Source organism: Didymella exigua (genome assembly GCF_010094145.1).
Source record: "Didymella exigua CBS 183.55 unplaced genomic scaffold M421scaffold_36, whole genome shotgun sequence".
NCBI classification, from domain to species: Eukaryota; Fungi; Ascomycota; class Dothideomycetes; order Pleosporales; family Didymellaceae; genus Didymella; species Didymella exigua.
In genome coordinates, this window is record NW_022984810.1 from 60,488 (window position 1) to 80,244 (window position 19,757).

At 58.2% G+C, this 19,757-nt stretch overlaps 9 protein-coding genes across 9 annotated transcripts in view; 5 read left to right on the top strand and 4 right to left on the bottom strand.

Moving 5' to 3' along the window:
• M421DRAFT_273317 (uncharacterized protein) overlaps positions 1-323 on the top strand; it is a 697-nt gene extending 374 nt beyond the window's left edge. Inside the window, exon 2 of the mRNA XM_033588822.1 lies at positions 1-323. This exon is cut by the window's left edge and continues 10 nt beyond it. Within this exon, the coding sequence (XP_033444901.1) occupies positions 1-213 (213 nt within the window). The 3' untranslated portion in view covers positions 214-323.
• Positions 324-1,990: 1,667 nt separating this feature from the next.
• On the top strand, positions 1,991-5,220 carry M421DRAFT_424535 (uncharacterized protein). Its single transcript, XM_033593778.1, has one exon. The coding sequence runs from the start codon at positions 2,416-2,418 to the stop codon at positions 4,777-4,779; it is 2,364 nt and encodes a 787-aa protein (XP_033444902.1). The 5' UTR covers positions 1,991-2,415; the 3' UTR covers positions 4,780-5,220.
• Positions 4,878-6,441, bottom strand: M421DRAFT_424536 (glycosyltransferase family 34 protein). Its single transcript, XM_033593779.1, has 3 exons — positions 5,941-6,441; positions 5,429-5,870; positions 4,878-5,356 (listed from the first exon to the last, which is right to left on the bottom strand). The coding sequence occupies exons 1-3, from the start codon at positions 6,269-6,271 to the stop codon at positions 5,146-5,148; spliced, it is 984 nt and encodes a 327-aa protein (XP_033444903.1). The 5' UTR covers positions 6,272-6,441; the 3' UTR covers positions 4,878-5,145.
• A 478-nt stretch (positions 6,442-6,919) lies between these two features.
• Positions 6,920-8,646, top strand: M421DRAFT_273273 (mannose-6-phosphate isomerase). The gene is made up of 3 exons (XM_033588821.1): positions 6,920-7,268; positions 7,316-7,505; positions 7,555-8,646. The coding sequence occupies exons 1-3, from the start codon at positions 7,123-7,125 to the stop codon at positions 8,440-8,442; spliced, it is 1,224 nt and encodes a 407-aa protein (XP_033444904.1). The 5' UTR covers positions 6,920-7,122; the 3' UTR covers positions 8,443-8,646.
• Positions 8,643-10,431, top strand: M421DRAFT_273736 (uncharacterized protein). The gene is made up of 2 exons (XM_033588824.1): positions 8,643-8,823; positions 8,879-10,431. Exon 2 carries the CDS (start codon positions 8,897-8,899, stop codon positions 10,400-10,402), a length of 1,506 nt encoding a protein of 501 aa, XP_033444905.1. The 5' UTR covers positions 8,643-8,823; positions 8,879-8,896; the 3' UTR covers positions 10,403-10,431.
• A 29-nt stretch (positions 10,432-10,460) lies between these two features.
• On the bottom strand, positions 10,461-12,087 carry M421DRAFT_8527 (cytochrome P450; the record flags this gene model as incomplete). The annotated part of the gene is made up of 3 exons (XM_033597571.1): positions 10,461-11,197; positions 11,252-11,740; positions 11,793-12,087. 3 exons carry the CDS (start codon positions 12,085-12,087, stop codon positions 10,461-10,463), a joined length of 1,521 nt encoding a protein of 506 aa, XP_033444906.1.
• A 1,360-nt stretch (positions 12,088-13,447) lies between these two features.
• M421DRAFT_38887 (uncharacterized protein) lies at positions 13,448-14,101 on the bottom strand (the record flags this gene model as incomplete). Its single annotated transcript, XM_033589950.1, has 1 exon — positions 13,448-14,101. A coding segment is annotated over one exon (654 nt), but the record flags the coding sequence as incomplete, so codon positions are not given.
• Positions 14,102-15,565: 1,464 nt separating this feature from the next.
• M421DRAFT_95210 (uncharacterized protein) lies at positions 15,566-16,219 on the bottom strand (the record flags this gene model as incomplete). Its single annotated transcript, XM_033598287.1, has 2 exons — positions 15,566-15,910; positions 16,043-16,219. 2 exons carry the CDS (start codon positions 16,217-16,219, stop codon positions 15,566-15,568), a joined length of 522 nt encoding a protein of 173 aa, XP_033444908.1.
• Positions 16,220-17,466: 1,247 nt separating this feature from the next.
• Positions 17,467-19,683, top strand: M421DRAFT_71739 (uncharacterized protein; the record flags this gene model as incomplete). Its single annotated transcript, XM_033596818.1, has 1 exon — positions 17,467-19,683. The coding sequence occupies one exon, from the start codon at positions 17,467-17,469 to the stop codon at positions 19,681-19,683; it is 2,217 nt and encodes a 738-aa protein (XP_033444909.1).
• Between the last annotated feature and the right edge of the window lie 74 nt (positions 19,684-19,757).

The following is a 19,757-nucleotide window of genomic DNA, read 5'->3' on the forward strand; positions in this document are numbered from 1 at the left end:
GCATCGAGAGAATACAAGCGCAGCATCGAGAGAATACAAGCACGGCATCGAGAAAACACAAGCACGGCATCGAGAAAAGACAAGCGCGGCTTCGAGAAAAGACAAGCGCGGCATCGAGAAATAAAAAGTGCTGGACATGGGGGCCTTGATGGACAATTGCAAGTCGTAACGTTGAACACAAGTTTTGGTCGTGCACTACACAATGTAGTCTAGTGCCTGTTGCTGTATAGTACAATGTACCATTCACGCCGTGCTATGCCGAATATCCGAACCGTGAAGCAGAAAGATCAGCTAGCTGCTTAGCCCTTGACCTTGTAGATGGCCTCGGCAAGACGCCCCACGTTCTCGCTGGTGATGCCAGCAACCGAGATGCGGCCGTCCTTGGTGGCATAGACGGAGTGCTGCTGTTGTCAGTAAACGTGAGCGGGTGAAATGTCATGGGCTACCAACCTGCTCAGCGAGCTGGGTCATCTGCTCAGCGGTCAGACCCGTGTAGGCAAACATGCCAATCTGGGACGTAATGTGGCTCCAGTCATGCTTGCTGCCAAGCTTCTCGAGGTTGTCCTTGAGGAGGGCACGCATGGTGATGATGCGGTCGGCCATGCCCTTGACCTCACCGAGCCACTGCTGGTTGAGGGAAGAGTCGTTCAAGATCTCCGAGGCGATGCGGGCACCGTGCACGGGGGGGTTCGAGTACAGTGGGCGGACGAGGATCTTGACCTGCGAGTCGACGCGCTTCTTCTCCTCGGCCGACTCGCAGACAATGGAGAAGGCACCAACACGCTCGCCGTAGAGACCCATGTTCTTGGCGAACGACTGGGCCAGGCAGGGGCGGAGGCCCTCCTTGATGAAGTGACGGAGGGCAAAGGCGTCCTTGTTGGTGTCGCCAGAGGCAAAGCCCTGGTAGGCCATGTCGAAGAAGGGGTAGTGGTCGCCCTCCTTGACGGCGTCGGCAATCTTCAGCCACTGCTCCTCGGTGGGGTCAACACCGGTGGGGTTGTGGGCGCAGGCGTGGAGCAGGACGATGCTGTTCTTAGGCATGGCCTTGATGTCGGCGACCATGCCATCAAAGTCGAGGCCGATGGTGTCCTTGTTGTAGTACCTGTACTTCTCGACCTTGAGGCCAGAGTCCTTGAAGACGGCGGCGTGGTTTGCCCACGACGGGGTGGGGATGTAGATGCTCTTCGCGTGAGGGTAGTGGCGCTCGAGGAAGGCGCCACCGATGCGGAGGGCGCCGGTGCCGGAGATGGTCTGGGTGACGGCGACGCGGTCCTCGGCGAGAGGCTGCGAGTCAGACCCGTAGGCGAGCTCGAGAGCGGCCTTGGTGAACTTGGGGACACCGGTGATGCCGGCGTATTCCTTGTCAAGGGCTGCGTCAACCACCTTCTTCTCGGCCTGCTTCACAGAGGGCAGCACGTAGGGCTTGCCCTTGTCGTCGCGGTAGGCACCAACACCTGCGCGCGTCAGTCGCGGTAGATGGATCGTGTGCCGGGCAGATACTGACCAAGGTTGATCTTCTTGGGGTTGGTGTCGGCCTTGAACGCCTCTGTGATGCCAAGAATGGCCTGGGGGTCAATGGTAAGCTTCGCGCGTCTGCTGGTCACGTGGAAGATGAACATACATCCTGCGATTGTGTTAGCCACGCCGCGCTTCATCAACGCCGCAGTCGACTCACGGGCGGTCCCTGCGGCACGGTCGACCATGCCGAGGCAGCGCGAGCGCCGGCCTTGACGGTGAAGGTCTTGTTTGCTGCTGCGCGCAGAGCGGTGCGGGATGTGCTGAGCATCATGGCTGTGTGGCGTGTGTGGGTGTGTGGTGGAAGAGGACAGGGCAGTGGGTGGAAGAGGACAGGGCAGTGGGAGGAAGAGGACAGGGCAGTGGGAGGAAGAGGCAGGGAGAGGGAGCACGATGTGGCGCGGTGTGGCGCGATGTGGCTCGGTGCGAAGCTGTTTGCTAATTAGTCACAAATCTGGGGTACCTAGGTAGGTTTGGTGATGTCGCGGAATGGAGGGCTGTCGGAGAATTGGCCGTCATGGTCGTGGACAGGATTTGCGGCGATTGGCCAGAGCTTCAGCGAGCTTCCAATGTCCTTGCGTTAAGTCCGACGCCAGCGATAATTTTCTGGGACGCGCGGGTGCAGCGTCGCGTTGGCGTGTTGCGGTGCAGGACAAGCCACAGCAACGTGCCAGCCGTCAACCCGACCCATAGAGTGCCAGTGGTCAGCCCGACCCATAGAGTGCCAGTGGTCGACCCGACCCATAAAGTGCCAGCGGTCAACCACTGCAGAGTAACAGCGGTCAACCACTGCAGAGTGACAGCCGTCAACCACTGCAGAGAGACAGCCGTCAACCACTGCAGAGTGACAGCGGTCAACCACCGCAGAGTGGCAGCCGTCAACGACCCTCACTCGGCAGCATGCGCCCTGCTCTGCGACAGGCCAGGACGCTGCTGAACCACGATGCGCGGCAGGCCGCGATCCCGACGTTCCTCTGTCCAGCGCTGCTGAGACCTGCCAGCCAGCCGCCTCGCCGCCCTGCAAGGCCTGCACAGCGCTTCTCAACATTCGGGCGAGCGCAACAGGAGGCCCCGACACCCGTCCACTCCCCCGAGACCATCGAGCGCGCGCCCCTCGATGCGAATGCGCCCCCGAACAGCACGCGGCCGGCGCAGAGGTCGCTGCCCAGGGCGTGTCCTGGATGTGGAGCGCCGTCGCAGCTGTACGACAAGGCCGAGGCGGGCTTCTACAACGTCGACAGGGGCGCGGTGCGGGCGTACCTGGCCTGGGACCCCGCCAGAGTCCGGGAAGCCAGAGTCCAAGCCACGCAGGAAGACGACGTCTACTCGAGAGCGCTAAAGGACGCCGACCCCGCCCTTCTGGAAGAGCTGGGCGTGCTGGACGCGCCGGACGCGCCCACTGTCGCCGAGGCGCCGTCGCCAGACACGCCCGTCTGCGACCGCTGCCACAACCTGGTCCACCACAGCGTCGGCACGCCAATCCACCACCCCACCGTCGAGTCGATCCAGGCCACGCTGTCCGAGTCGCCCCACCGCCGCAACCACATCTACCACGTCGTCGACGCCGCCGACTTCCCGCTCTCCATCATCCCCAATCTCCAGTCCTCGCTGCGCATCCCCAAACTGCGCACGCAGAACCGGCGCGCCAAGCACAAGGGGTGGGTGGCCAACGACCGCATCGCCGAAGTCAGCTTCATCGTCACGCGGGCCGATCTGCTGGCGCCGAAGAAAGAGCAGGTCGACACGCTCATGCCCTACGTCACAGAGGTGCTGCGCGACGCGCTGGGCCGCGACAACAGCAAGGCCCGTCTGGGGAACGTGCGGCTCGTCAGCGCAAAGCGCGGCTGGTGGACAAAGGAAGTGAAGGAGGACATTTGGGACCGCGGCGGCGCAGGCTGGATGGTCGGCAAAGTCAACGTGGGCAAGTCTCATCTGTTCGAGGCCGTCTTCCCCAAGGGCCGCGGCGCAGACTACCAGGACGTGCGCACGATCCGCAGCGCCGCCGAGCGCGAGGCCATGATGAGCGCCGCGCAGTCGGTCCAAGACGTCGCGCGCGTGCAGAAGCAGCTCGCAGACGACGACGCCGAGACGGAACGCTACAACAAGCGCCCAAGCCAGCACCTCCACCAGCCGCCCCGAGCCCTCGAGCGGGACGCCGAGGAAGAGGAAGACGAGGAAGAGGACCCAGACGCCCTCCTCCCTCCCCCGCAGCCGTACACGCCCTACCCCGTCCTCCCCATCGCGTCCTCCCTCCCCGGCACAACCGCCTCGCCCATCCGCATCCCGTTTGGCAAGAACCGCGGCGAGCTCGTCGACCTGCCCGGTCTGGCGCGCACGTGGCCCGGCCTGGAGACGTTTGTGCAGCCCGCCCACCACCAGGACCTGGTCATGACCTCGCGCCTCAACGCCGAGCGCCTGTCGCTCAAGCCCGGCCAGAGCCTGATCCTCGGCGGCGGCCTGCTCCGCATCACCCCGGTCACACAAGACACCGTCTTCCTGGTCCACGCCTTTGTCCCCCTCCACGCACACGTCACGCGCACCGAGAAAGCAGCCGCGTACCAGACACAAACCTCGGACCGCCAGCTGCAGGTGCCGCCCATCCTAGCCCCCAACGTAGGCGACAAGATGGCCTCGGCCGGCCGCTTCGCACTTTGCTTCGACGCGACCAAGAAACTCGCCGGCCCGCTGACCAGCCCCGTCGCCGCCAAAATGAAACCCGAAAACCTCCCCTTCCGCGTCTGGAGCATCGACGTCCTGCTCGAGGGCGTCGGCTGGCTCGAGGTCAGCGCCCAGACGCGCCGCCCGCAGGGCTGGTCGCCACCGGGGATGCGCAAGAAGGATCCGAATCACGCGCGGCATGCGCGCGAGGCGCGCATGCGCGAGGAAAAAGAATACAAGGACCGGAAATTCGCTGCCATTGCTGCCGCCGAGCAGCAGGCAGGCGGCGGTGTCGAGGACGCGCTGTCGCGCGCGTTTGCGCCGACGCCGACGCAGATGCAGACGCAGACGCAGACGCCGACGCCGACACAAACGCCGACGCCGACGCAGACGCAGGAGCATGGCGACGCCATGGCGGACTGGCAGGACGCATATCCCGAGATCGAGGTCTTCTCGCCGCTGGGCCGGTTCGTCGGCGTGCGGCGGCCCATGTGCGCGTCTGTCGTCATGGGGCCGAAGCAGGTCAGCAGCCGCGAGAGGGTTGCGCGCCCGCGCCGCAGCATGAGGAGCGTTAAGCGGCAGCGGAAGCCTGGGGGTGGGGAGTAGTGTTGCGGGGAGAGAGAATGGGGTGCTGCGGGGAGAGAGAATGGGGTGCTGTGTGCTGTGTGACGGCGTTACAGGTGTTTCTCGTAGCATAGCGAGGGCGTGGACTGTAGAGTGTAAATTAGATGGGACTGTAATGTATGTATGTATACATGGCTTCATACGCCACCGCTTGGTGGCTAACGCCGTACTCCATGCCGCCCACTTCCTCGGCCGCGCAATCGCCCCATGTCCCGTGTCAGATGCGCACAAGCAAGCTACTCCCGCGATGCTGATCGGCGAATCGAACTGTCCGTCAAGATCAGCGGTATTCCCTCACTTCACACAACAGCCTCTCTTGTCCTCTTCGCCGCCGAGCATGCTGCGCGTCTAGGCGTACTCCTGCTTCTTCCGCTCTAGCACCTCGAAGAACGGCTTCTGTTCCTCCGCACAGCTCCGCCCTTCCTTATCGCAGCCGGGAAAGTTGGCCACAAAGTTGCCCTCCTTGTACTGGCCCTTGTCGGCGCTGGGGCCCGAGACGTATGCGTTGAGCAGCGATTGCGGGACCATGGCGAGCTTGGCCAGGATAGTGCCGTGCCACCTAGAAATGTCAGTCTCCGTCTCAATACCTCGCGGGATACAGAGCAAGAGGCTCTGCTGTCGCTGCACTCACTGCACGATATGCTCGAGCGCGTGCGCCTCGGCCTTCTGGAAGTTGTAGCTGCGGTAGATGGGGTCGAACCACGCGTCCAGGAAGAACTTGGCCCACTCGCCGTTGCGCACCACGAAGCTTGCATCGCTCAGTCCCTCCTTGTCCTGCGTGACGACGAAATCGATCCGCTCGCCCTTCAGGTTGCTGAACGTCTTGATCACGCTGTCTGGCGGAACCACGGGCGCGTTGGTGATCATGTGTTTCTCGAGCACGGCTGGGTTGAGCAGGTGCGATTCGAGCGACACGTCGGGGGCCGTTATCAACGCAGTGCTGTCGAGATACCAGAAGAACGTCGAGCCGGGGTGCAGCGTCATGGCGTGGCGGAGCGCGGGGACGCGGGACCACGTGCTGGGCGCTTTGTTGAGGGGGTACTGCGAGGGCGTGGGGAAGTGGGTGAGGTAGCCTGATACTGTTAGTACGCTCTTACGCCTCCTGCATGCGTCTCCATGGCTTCTTCGTGGGGGGCGACATGCCATGCTTCTTCGCGTACTCCTCCCTGTTCGCCTTGATCTTCGCCGTCCACGCCGGGTTCGCGCTGGGATCCAGCACCGTGACGACGACGACCGGCGCACCGCTTCCCACCGCGACCTTGGGTATGTTGGCCAGGGGCGCGGAGCTGGAGCGCCCGCCTATTATGCCCAGCAGCCAGAGCAATGTGAGGAAGCCCAGCACGGCGCCGGCGACGCGGGGCTTGCTGCGCAGGAGATTTCGCAGCGCAGGCGGCATGATGGAGGCAGTCTGGGTGTTGCGCGCGGCGTATGGCGGCGGCCGCGAGGTCTTGCGCGGTGGCATGGCGAAGTGCATGGTGAAGGTGTGGGGCCAGGAGGCCTGGTGGATTGGGGGGGGCAAACGAGCGTCGCAGTTGGAGGTGGGTGGAAGCGCGAGTTGGATTATAGGACCATGTCTGAGGTTCGAGGCGTCAACAGAACAGCGACAATGAATTGTCTGAGATCCGTCTACCTGACATGTGTCTGTGTCGCGGGAGAAGGACAAATTGTGGCTTGGCAGACCCTTGCATTGATTCGGGTCCGGGGTGCTGCTGGCGCCCGTTGGGCGAGGTACTCGCGAGCTGACGATATATTTGGTTGCGCTCTTGCGACTTTTCCATTCCACCATTACTCGGACATGCGCTCCAGGCATGCTTCACTCTGCGGGTTTAACGGGCTCAACAGCCTACAAGGCTTCAGACCTACGGTGTCCTCCGCCACCCCCTGCCGAACCCCTACCAACAGCGACAGCAACGCCTAGACGAACGGCATCTGTGCTATGCACTTAGTTTGCAACGATATGCGCGTAATCCAGCCGCTCAAAGTCGTACGCCAGCCTCGGAAATTTCATCTGACGTCGCCAAGACCGAAGATGCGGAATTCAATGTCCATGGCACAGGCTGACGGGACACCCTCACGGTCCACTCGATGCCCCTCGGCGGATAGCGGCTCACAAACGTTCAGAGTCTTCACTCCAACGTCACTCATTGCGCGGTAGTCTCACAGCTTAGAAATAGCATGGGGGTCCGCTATGACGTCGCTGTATTGTCACCATGCGCTCGAGGAGGAGAGCTTATATGAGCGCCGTTGTTCAACGCCTTCTGCCACATTCACGATACCCAACACCTGTTTCTGATACCCATTTCCATTTTGAACGCAAAAGTTACAATGGTCAACAAGGTCATCCAGCTTCGATGTTGTGTGAATGAGTACCAGTGGGGGAAACTGGGTCGCGAGTCCATTGCAGCAACACTATGCGAGAAGACCCCAGGGAGTGGCTTCAAGCTTGACGAGAACAAGCCGTATGCTGAGATGTAAGTTATAGCTCGGAAATCTCGGCTTCTGTGTCTGACAAGACCAGGTGGATGGGCACATACCCAACACTACCCTCATATGTCCTCGAGACCGACGTGGACCTCCAGAGCGTGCTTGACAAGTACTCCGACGAACTCATTGGGCAAAACGTCATCAAAAAGTTCGGTCACTCAAAGCTGCCATATCTCCCCAAGGTCCTGTCGATAGCAAAGGCGCTCCCTCTCCAGCTGCACCCGGTACGTTCACGCATGAGCCCTTTCAGTCCAGAGCTAACAACATGGCCAGAACAAAGCCCTCGCCGCAAAGCTCCACGCAAAGGACCCCGACCAGTTCACCGACGCAAACCACAAGCCTGAGATTGCGCTCGCCCTCGGGCCATTCGAGGCCTTTGTTGGCTTCAAGCCACTTGAGACGATCCAGAAGCTTTTTGGGCTCGAGCCTCTCAACAAGTTCCTCCCCAAGGTCCAGAAGCCCGAGTTCGATGACCAGACCCTGAAAACGGTCGTCGAGAACCTGCTCAAGGCATCAGAGGACGATGTGAAGAACACAAACAAGGCTCTCCTGGACTTGCCCAAGGACAAGTTCGGCAACGAGACGTACATTCCGGAGCTCATCCCGCGCCTGTCAGAGCAGTACGACATCGAGGACAACGGCACCCTCGTTGCGCTCCTCACCATGAATTACCTGCAGCTCGACGAGGGCGACAGCATCTACATCCCCGCTGATGGCATCCACGCGTACCTCTCTGGAGACATCATCGAGTGCATGGCGCGATCCGACAACGTCCTCAATACCGGTTTCTGCCCCCGCGCTGACCGCAGCAACATCGACACCTTTGTTGGCTGCCTGACATTCAGCCCGCACGACACGAGCGAGGCGATCCTGAAGCCTCGCAGCTTCGATGGTAGCTCGAACGGCAAGACCCAGATCTACGCACCGCCCATGAGCGAGTTCAATATGCTGGTGACTTCTTTGAAAGACGGCGAGAGCGACAAGATCCGCGCGATCAGAGGGCCCAGCGTTATGATCGTGACTGAGGGCGAGGGTACGCTGAAGGCCGAAGACACGGAGCACAAGTTGAGTGCAGGCTACATTTATTTCATCGGTCAGGGCACAGAGATGGAGTTTTCGGCAACAAAGAAGCTAAAGGCCTTCACAGCCCATGCCGAGTAGGAGGCTAAGAGGCTGAACCTAAATCCGCCCCGCGGACATGCCGTTACGACCGATTGGAGGACTTACGACTACCAAGACTTTCTCCGCACGCAGTAGACACGAATGTACACCAATGTAACTCGATCAAGACAGTTCCATGATTCCACGGTTGGTGTTGCGGATCCGGCGTTCCCGTTCCCCACACAACCCCTGCTCACCCCGCACATGCAGAGCATACGCGCATCCCCCGCGTTGGAAGCTATAAAACCCGAGAGGGAAGCTCACATGTGTTTGTATACAGACGGCTCCGTGCTCAAACGACTCGCAGCTCAATTGACCCATTGACCTTGACTCAACATCCCAAGTCCAGGCAATTGTCCCTCGTAATCAGCTGCTTCACCGGTAGGCCGGTACGAGCGCTTCGTATTGACGGAGAGCCATTGCTTACTGTGATCAGTCACTCGAAGCTTTTACCATGGCTTCGGCATTGCCAAAACGAGACTCGATGGAAGCTGGCGTCGGGATACCACTCTCCACGAAATCTTCCAGCCCCCGACCTGATACAGATCAACCTAAACAGAGAGCCAGCCTGACCTCTCTCCCGCCGTCTATCCGGAACACAATCTACAAGTATGCACTCGACACTGAGCTTGTCAACACGGGCTTGTCCAACGTCTCATACACCCAATCTCTCGACAGCGCTACCGGAATGTTGCAGTTCAAAGCTTCGAGATCGCCCTTCCCCGTCGAGACCGGTCTGTTCTACGTGTCTAAGCTCATCGGCACCGAGGCTCTGCACTTCTTCTACTCCTCGAACCTCTTCGTGCGCCTCAGCCTCTTCACCTCGGACGCTCGTCACGCAAAGACGATGCTCATCGACTCCGGGCTGCTCTTCGCCGCGCCGCCAGTCTCGATGCTCGAGACCAGCACGCACCACGCGCTCGACGTCGATCTCATCGAGAAGAACAGCGAGAAGAAGCGAGCGACCATCATGTTCCCCGCCCAGTACCTGCCCCGCCTGATCAACTTCCTCCGCTCCGCCGGCGAGGTAACCAAAACCTGGGGCAATACACGCACCCTGCACCTCGCCATCGTGAACAGCTACTCCTTCCCCACATCCCGCCTGCAGGGCGATCTCCTCGAGCCCTTCCGCGTCCTGAAAGGCTTCTCCTCCGTCACCATCGCGCCCGCACACACGCTCCCACACTACACGTCCGGCCTCAGCAGCTCGATCACAACCAAGACGTTTGACGCCTCGCACTGGATCGAGACTGTAACCGAGCTCGCCGACCTCAGCGACGCTGCGCGCGCCACGACCACCGCCGGCGCCGCTGACCACGCCCTCAGCGCAGAGTACGCGCAAGCCGTCGTCGTCGCGCTGACGTACGGCTTCCTGACCTCGGCCGAGGAAATCCACGGCCCCGCCCATGCAGAAGAGACGTTCAAGGCCATCCAGCGGCTGCGCTGGCGCGTCGAGCTGGGTCTCGGCATCGCGCTGTCGCTGCAGCACAAGAGTTTGGACAGCCACAAGGACTGGCTCACCGACGACGCTGTGCCCGCGCTGCAGCGCAAGGCGGCCGCGCGCGATCTCCTGCTCGCCGAGACGAGCATCTCCCGCGCCCTCAGCTTGGCCACGGATAGCCCGAGTCCCGCGGAGAACCCGTGGTATCTGAGTCTGCCTGTGGAGCTCATCCCACCGAATAAGCCGGGGTGGTTTGAAGAGCAGGAGAGGGCGCAGACGTGGTATGCGCTGGGCGTTGTGCATACGAGTCTGGGCGAGTATCTGTTTGCGGCGGGTGCATTTGAGCGCGCGCTGGGCATGTGGGGTGCGGGTGAGGGCGTGGAGAAGGTCGAGGCTGCGTTTGAGAAGGCGCGGATTGGGATTGAGAGTGATAGGGAGGGTATGTTCAAGGGGCGTGTGCAGCCAGGTAGCGGTCTGCGTCGGGCTGCGCGGGTTGCGAAGATGAGCGTAGACGAGTAGAATGGCGTACATTATGTAGCAACTCAAACCACCTCCCAAACATGCTCCCGTTTTCTGCTCACGTCCTAGGTGTCAATCCGACCTTGCAGCCATTCAGCCCCGTGCAGGTGATGCTGAATTTCTCCCTCCACGCGTCGAAATCCCTCCTCTCGATATCAAACCCCTGCACCAACCTCACCACAACATACATGGCCTCCGTCAGCGCAAAGCTCTGCCCAATACACACCCTGGGGCCACCAGAAAACGGGACAAACGCCCAGCCAGGCCTGAACCCCGGCTCCAGCCACCTCTCCGGGCGGAACGCATCAGCGTCAGCCCCGAAAAGGTCGGAACGGCGCTGCATGCTGTACATGTGCCACGCAACATAGCTCCCCTTGGGCACGAGCACGGGCTGACTCTCATGCGCGCCGCCCCCGCGCGGGAGCAACGTGTCTTCCAACGCCTCCCTCGAGTTAAGGGGGACGACGGGATACAGTCTCTGGCTCTCGCTCACGACGGCCTTGAGGAATCTCATATCCTTGAGCTGTTCGTAGGTCGGCGCATTACTACCCACGGCTTGCTCGATCTCAACCCGGAGTCTGGCGAGAACGGAGGGGTGGCGCGGGAGGTTCCAGATGAGGTTGCTGAGGAGGGAGGCCACGGTATCGCGGCCGGCGAGCAGGATGTTGAGCAGCTCGGAGCGGATTGTTGTACGGTTTGGAGTCGCTTCGAGGAGGGCAGAAATGAAGTTGTATCGTTGCTTTCCTTCTGTTCTAGATCCGGCGATGTGCGCGTCGATGATACGGTCGACGAAGTCTGGAGGTGGTCAGCACCGTGTGGATTCCTGATGACGGAAGCATGAGAACTTACCTTGCATGATCTTGACGTGCTTCTTCTTCGCCTTGTTAAAGCGATCGGGCAGGAAGAGCGTGATTGTGCCCCACTTCTTGAATGCTTCTCGCTCAAAAGGGTTGGATGCGTAGTCGAATGCATCGCAGAAGGCTTGCACCTCGCTCGCGTTCTGTCCCTTATCGAGTGCATTCGTACTCCGTCCAAACAGTAGATCGGTCGCCATGTCCATACTCAGATCATGCAATAGGGGCTGAAGGTCCACCGCGCTCCCATCTTTCGGCACAAGCTCAAACAGGCGCTGCACGTGTCGCTCTAGAGATTCTGTGTCGGAGATAACGCTGCGCTCGAAACACGGCCGCAGCATCTCGCGAGAGTGCTTCCACGCCGCTCCCTCGTTGACGAAAATGCCCATCCCGAGGTAGGATCGTATTTCATCGATGCGTTCGCGGCCGAGACTCCACTTGCTGAAATCTGTGGCGAGCACGGCCTTGACATTCTCTGGATCTTCTGTAGGACTGTGAGAGGCTCGAGCTGAGTTGAGTGAACAGAGGGAGCGCACCTGTGGTGTAGATGTCGGTTCCCAGGATGTAGTGGTGCCGTGTATGGCATTCGAGCTCAGAGAAGCTGGATTGCATGTGCGGTAGCAAACGGTGCTCTTTGATAGCTTTGATCTGGGCGTACCAGAAACACAGACCGAAGGTGAAGGGTGTTTGGCGCCTTTTGGCAGAGAGACAGCCGTGTTGGGCGGCGAATGCACGCAAACGTCGACCGGTGGTGAAGTAACAGTGAATTCTTCGGGTTAGGTAGATGGCGAGGAGGGAAATGATTACGTTGACTGTGGTGAAAATGGCCATGATGAAGCGGTGTCAAGAGGTTCGAGAAGTCGAAAACCAAAATTGACAGCCCGTAATTACCTAGCGTAGATGAATCACGATGGAATCTGTTGTAAAACGTGCTTGAGATCTGCGATTGATGCTTTGGGGGTCCTTCTGCTCTGTTGCTTTAAGTCTCACAGCGGTGATCAGGCAACCGTTCTTGTACACTCACCATCGGCGACCCGGAGCGTAAGCGCTAGAAATCGGATGATTTCTCCTTAGATCCCAGTATGTTTCATGTCAGCAATTGCGGTGGACGATGATGAATCTCGTAGAATATCGCATTGTTGGTATAAAGAGGAAGTGACGGAGAAAGTGATCAGCCAGTTTCGGGAAAGCGGGGTCAGGCTAGACACGACAGCAGTTGCGATGGGCACTTAATGGCTAGCATCTTGGCTTTGCTAAACAGACGAACATATCCCGCGGTTTTCTCCTTGTTCTAACGATCTGATCCGATTGGCAGTTGTGCAGTGTGCAGTGTGCAGCGACACAATCCGAATTCTCCCGGACGATGCCCATGTTGTTCTGCGAGCCGCACCCCGAATGCCTAGAATGAGATACCAATTCTATTCCTACACTCTGCTTGCAGACGTGGGAGTTCTAGAATCGCGTCCTCTACTAGTATCTCTCCACTCAGTCGTTGGGCATCAAATGTCGAGAGAAATTTTCCATTTGACGTAACTTAGCTAAAAGAGGGGAGAAACGACGATACCAACGCAGTGCATGCAGCATAGTACATATCCAAACGAGTGGCCAGATTTCTCCAAGAACAGATTGTGTCGAGCGCCCAGGACTTGCCTTCGTGTGAGTCGACAAAGGAAGGTCGCAAGATAGCTTCCTGACACTAGCGCTCCTGTTGCGAAGGTGAGAAAACTGCAAGACATAACGCCGATTTCGCTGTACAGGGGTTTCGAAGTTCATGAAACCGAATCTGTAATCCAATCGGTCAGGAAGAAACAAAAACTGTGTCCTTGTATTCCAATTAGCCCATGCTCGTTCACCACGTGAAGGTGTGGTACTGGGAGGCCCGCGAAAGTAAAGTCGCAGCGCAAGACGAAGAAGCAAAGGTCGTAATATCGAGTGGAACAAACAAGTGGAGGAAGCTCAGAAAGCAAGGGATACAATGCAATCCTTCCTCGGTACTTGGATAGGTGGATCGGTCAGTCTGTGAGTTGTGTCGGTGACATTGTTTGTGCGTGGTCTGCGGTCACATGGGTACTGAATGGCGAGCCAAACGGTTGCGAACTTGGGAACCTGCGAAGGGTTGATGCGCTGAAAAGCTTTAAAGCACATCGTAAAGAAAGGGAATCGTCAGTCAGAAAGGTATGCGCGTGGCGTCTCAAGACTCGAGGTACGCATCCATGGCGTCCTCGAGGTCCTTGCTGAGGAGATCGTACTTGACCTCATCGTCGATCTCGTCGACGGGAAGATAGACGTCTTCCATCGTGGGGATGCGCGCAATCTGGTCAATCGGATACTGCTCGACAGCTTGGAGCTGGTTCCACGAAAGCCCTGGTGGACCTTGCTCACGGGGAAGAGGCGGGAACCGGCCAACGCCAGTCTTCGCACGATCGTCTCCCTCCCACTTCAGCTCCGCTAGGCATGGCCATGGGGCAATCTCATCCTTACCGTCCTGCCAGTCCTTACACCAGATCGTCTTCGCACCGAGGGCTCGACCGTAGTTGCCCACCTGCTCGAAGTTGCCCTGCAGGCCGCAGCGCTGCATCGTGTCCTGCTGTTGGGGCGAGATCGGTGGGACTTGGAAGTTGGCCTCGTCTTCCTTACTTTGAGCCTGCTGCGCAAGCTTCTTAGCCGCGGACGCCGTGACTGCCTCGCGGTGCGCGATGTAGTCAGAAACCTTCCACTTGGCGACCTCGGCGTTCCTGAACTGCCGTTTCATCGAGTTTCGCACGACGAGGAATTCTTGTGCGGCACGAGCTTCGTCAGACAACCAAGTGCGTGCGCTGCGCTGACCACCACCGCCACGAGCGAAACCAGGGCCAGGACCATAGTGGGAGTTGTTGCGGCGGAAGTGCTGAACAGGTTGGATGTGAGCGGGGGCGGGGCTATGGTAAGGATTGACATTACCGTGGCGCGGAGCAGGGAAGCGGCTGGCGTACTTGTTGTGATGCGAAAAGTCATCGTCGTTGATGTTCAAGTCCTCGAAGTTCAGCGTGGCCGTACTGAGTGGGCTGATGTTCAAGCATTTGCGGTCATCCCCGAAGCTCTCGTTCTCGTGCAGGGTGTCACTGCTGCTTCCTGACGGCGGAGAAGGCATGGCCGTAGGGATTCTTGAAGTGGGTGCACCTAAGTGGAGCTTACCGCCGGTGGCCGTGGGAGATGTAGACATTGTGCGATTTGAGGAGTCAATGTTTTGAGTTTGAGGATGTGATAACTTTATGATGCTCACGGCCGAGATGTGGGGTCGACGAAAGAGAGCGTTTCTGTGTTTCTTGAGCGCAGTAGTCGGCGGAAGATGCACTCTCAATGTTGAGATGCGATTGCGGCCTGTGCAGAGTTGCTTTTGATGTCAGCGAAGTTTTGAGAGTGGAGTAGAAGTGATTTGAAAAGGCCGTGAAGCAAGATACCAGTATATATGGGGCAAATGAAAGACAATAACGCGTGCACGTGATGCCTAATATGTTGGTGTAGAATTGCTCATGATGCCTGATGGATCGAAGACAGTCGAGAACAAGCGTTCACCGCTCTCGCTGTCCAATGAGGTCCTTAAGCAGACGTCAAACGCAGGGTCAGCCACATACCTTGCGTGTGGCGCTCCGGTTTGCGGAGTCTCGTCGGGTACAGAGATGGCGAGGTGATCCTCGAGGAATTGAGGTTTGAAGCTCAATGGTGGGGCCTCAATCAAGTTAGCCCGCCTCCTATCAACGTCTGGAAAGTAAGGCGTACGTTACAGAGTCGGAGTGTAGAATGTGTGGTCAAGGTCAAGTAGATATAGTGCTGTGGCAGAGGACGTCGTGAAGATGTGTTGCTACTGCAGTTGATACTAGTGCTTTTTGTCGCTGGTGTTGGGTTGGGAAGTGATCGATGGAGGAGAGATGCTCACAATAGGACCGGTTTTGTACACCTCTCGACTGATGCCTGAGCGCTAGCCAACGACGAAGGTGAGAGGCCTGCTTGATCGAAGTAGCGGTGAAAATAGACTGTTAGAGAGAGCCTGCGTTAGTGCGTTGCTGGGTGGTCATGCGTTCTAAGTGATCTTTGAGTGTCTAAGGAGTCCAAAGTAAGCCAAAATTGTTCGGTCGCGATGCGGAGACGCTGAAATGATACAGGAAGAAGAGGCTGTGCGTGTGGACGACGAATGACAACGCGGGTTCTTGCTCGAAGCAAAAGGCGTTGCGGTGTATGTTTGTGGTTTCCGTGGTGTCGATTGAGAAATGAGCGGGTGAAAAGGTTTTCTTAGCGACCGCGGAGCGACGCCAACGGTGAGAGGTGAAGCCTATCGTGAGCTGTTGCTAGCCACGGAGCCTGCCCTGCCCCGAGTGAAGTACTCGTCAACAATTTCAACAGGACGCCTACGTCTGTCTCCCAGAATGGAGGACCAACTAGCGACCAGCGCCGACTCGGGTGGAAGACTAGGAGGACGAACTGGACGATGCGAAGTGACTTGGAGGATGATAGAGATGAGATAGAAAGAGAAAATCACGGGTCGACCAGATGTTTGTGGAGGTTCCTCACGAAGCAGGAAGTCGCAGCTTACTGCATGATCCCGCAGCGACGTTGTCGACCCTGAACTAACGAAGGAAATTGAGAAGGAAGCCGACGATCCTCGCACCTTCCTGGACTATACAGAGTAAGGTGCAGGGACAACACAGTTTCGTTTTTGCCGGCTCCATCAATGCACCAACCTGCGGACCTGCAAACTCGAGACTGCGATGTCGCATTTCCCAGCAAACCGTCAAGCCAGCATGCTTACCTGGCTATGCCCGCCGAGTATGCTGATGTGCGGGAGGTGAAAGGAAACAATGGGCAGTCCACCGCAGTTGGAAGAGATTTTCAGCGCTACACGACCGTGAAGTTCTGCCCACGTCATCTTTCGATCATCTGAGCTGCCAACTGGCATGAGGCAATTTTCGGTATCGTCTCGTGGCATATGGACAGGAAAAACACAAGTCTCGATGGTGGTGATGACGAGAGGTTGGGACGGACGTGGACAATCCACCACGTTTTAGACTTCTCCAACCGCCAGTGCGATGGTTGGATGGCAGCGCAGCGGCCACAAAGCTCTTGGCCCCGCAACGGGCGCTACGCCTCAGCCAGCTGTTGATCACCGCTGCGGCTGAAGTGTTCACGAAAACACACCGCAAGCGCTGTCAGGCAGCAATCTATGCGAGGGATGTGGAATGCGCGAAATGAATTGTAGCATCTCTAAAATTGTATTGAAGAAGAAACAAGGACATTATGAAGTCCAGCGACAGTCCACGTACGAGATGGGATGACGTCTCGCCTCGCCTGCATAAACCGGGATAAACGGTGCCACTAGCCTTTGACGCGGCCGTGCGGTGAGAGCCTACAAAACACGCTGTGCCTGCATCTTTCAGACCTCGAGCACTTCCTCTGCTGACGACTGACGTTCGGAGGTCGTGTTCCCTTGCGCTCGACCAAAATCGCTCACGGCGGTCGTACGTCACGGGCTTGCGCAGGTCGACAGATCTGCCTTTCTCGCGCCCGTACGACCGTCGCAGGCAGCCAATGAGCGCAAGTCGTGGAACAGAGGACGCCCGCTCAGACACTTTGCGACTGCCACCCGAGGACACAGAGGCCCAGAATAACGGCCGCGCAATATCGTTCTAGCGCGGTATTTTGGTCTTCCCCAAACCGACGGTCTGACAAGCAAACGACTGGTCGGCAGTGGCTAGCTCCACCTCCAAGGGCGCCTATTCGGGCCACCACCACTCCAGGATCCACCTGTTCTAACTTGAGCCTCACTGAGCTGGCTACGCTCTGAAACGCAGCGGTCGAGCAGGCTGTCCCATGAGGTACCATTGGCACTTTGTGGGGCGCCTGCAGCTGGTCCTCGCTCTCTCGCGGTACGTAGCTCGGTTCTATTTCGCCCGCATTGTGAAGGTTGATATTCACGTAGTCTGCACTTCCACTCCCCCTTCACCTCATATTTCCCCTACTTTCTTGCATTGTGTCAAGCGCTCGGTTTCCTATTGTGTCTATTCTGTTGCTTTCTTTCTTTCTTAAACGCATAATACCTTTCTTCCGTTGCAGCGTATCTCTGTGAGATACACTATAGCTGGCCTATACCCACAACGCCTTTACGACCATACAACGACTGAGACACGACATCTAATACGCCTTTCAGACCCCGTTTCACAGTCATCCACCTCCGCCATGGCTTCCTCAGCGAACCAACAGCAATCCTTCCCAGCTGTGCCTCCATCTATGTCCGCTGGCGATCATGAGATGCGAGACTACTACGCACCGCAAAATGCACCACGACCCCCAATGAACCAAACACCAAACTTCAAGCCATACCTTGGCCTTCGAGCTAGGCTCTCGCAAATATGGATCAACCGCTGGACGATTCTCCTCCTTCTAGTGCTCGTCCGCCTGCTTATCGCCATCGCGAGCACCGACTCAAGCCTTGCTTCCGCACGTCGCGAAGCCCTCAGTGCTTGCACCCAAGTCGAGAATATGGGCAGCTCCATGGCTTCCATGCCTCATTACATGGCGAAGGGCGTTAACGAGATGACCGCTTCTGGTGTTGAGAAGGCAGTCGGTGGCCTCATGTCCATGTTGGAGATGAGCGTCACTGGTGTTGAGGAGATTGTTCTCTTTGTCATTCACATGATGACACAAACATACCTCTGCCTGATCACACTGGCTGTTCGCGGCAGCCTTCACGCTGCTGTGGAAATTGGCACCGAAATCAGCAAGACCCTCAATGCAACTATCGATGAGGTCACCGACGACATGGGTAACGCCGTCAAGTCCGTCACAGACGGTATCAACTCCGTCCTCGACAAGATCAACTTTAACCTTCCCGGATTCGACAAGCCGGAGATCAACCTGGACTCTCAGATCAGCAAGTTGAAGGGACTGGAAGTACCACCCGAGCTCCAGCAAGGCCTCCAAGAGTTGAACAACTCGATTCCCACATTCGAACAGGTGCAGAACTTTACCGACAACATCATCCGCCTGCCGTTCGAAGAGGTCAAGAAGCTGATTCGGGCGACAAACAACTTCACGTTCGACCGTGATGCGCTTCCTATCCCGCAGAAAGAGAAGCTCGACTTCTGCTCCGAGGGCAACTCCATCAATGAGTTCTTCGACGACCTCATCAAGATGGCTTACGATGCACGCAAGATCGCTCTTGGCGTGCTGATTGTCCTCGCCATCCTTGTCTGCGTCCCCATGGCATGGATGGAAGTCCGCCGATACCGTAGGATGCAAGAACGTGCCGCACTCTTCGCGGAAGGCTATGAAGCTATGGACGTTGTCTACCTAGCCTCGCGCCCCACTTCTTCCGGCTTTGGCCTGTGGGTTGGCAGGCGCTGTGGCTCAGCTCGCCGTCAGGCAATCATCCGCTGGGCCTGGGCCTACGCTACCTCCGTGCCCATGCTCTTCCTGCTGGCTCTGGGTATCGCGGGTCTCTTCGCCTGCTTCTGTCAATATCTCTTGTTGAAGGCCATTCAAGACAAGACTCCCGAGCTCACGGAACAGGTCGCTGACTTTGCCGGCAAGGTTGTTGCTGCCATGAACAACGCCTCCATGTCTTGGTCTGAGGGCGTCAATGGCGCCGTCGGCAAGCTGGATGACGAGATCAACAACGATATTCTGGGCTGGGTCAACACCAGCACTACCGCAGTCAACGAGACCCTCAATGTTTTCGTGGACGAGATGAGCAAGACCCTCAACTCGACATTTGGCGGTACCGTCCTGTACGATCCCATCAAGGACGTGCTGAACTGCCTCATCGGCCTGAAGATCGCTTCCTTCCAAAACGGCCTCACCTGGGTCCAAGAGCACGCTCACGTCAGCTTTCCTGGCGTGGCGAACGACACTCTCTCTCTTGGCGCCGCAGCTGAGGCCAGCGACTCTTCTTCTGCTGCTGCACTGCTGTCCAATCCCAACGGCAAGGCGGCGGACGAGATCACCGAAGCAGTTGACCGCGTTATAGAGAAACTCCTGAGCGGCATTCAAACCGAAGCGCTCATTTCCACCGCACTTGTGCTCGTCTGGCTCTTCATCGCCATCGGTGGCCTCGTATACGCATCGACTCATCTCTTCCGCCGCGACTCAGAGACAGGTAGTGCCTACTACATCGACCCATCCTTGGACCAATCCAAAGCCCATGTCAACCCTTCTGATGCCGCCCCGCCCCAGTACGTCGCCAACGACTACCAAGTCAACAAGAGCGCGCCCTACACAATCACTCCCCGACCTTTCCAGACCGTCGAGCCCGACGCTGAGAAGATTGGGCAAGCAGGTGCGCGCGCCGTGTCCGACTCGGCTCGTCCCGGCCACGCACGCATGAGCAGCCACGGCACCCTCGCCGAGCCTTCGCCCATGGACGAGAAGCACAATCCATTTTCCGACCGGCGCTGAACCGGTCCAGCACTCCATCGTCGATAATGACAGCCAACCGTCTACCACTGACCGCCGCTTCTGCTTCCGAGTCT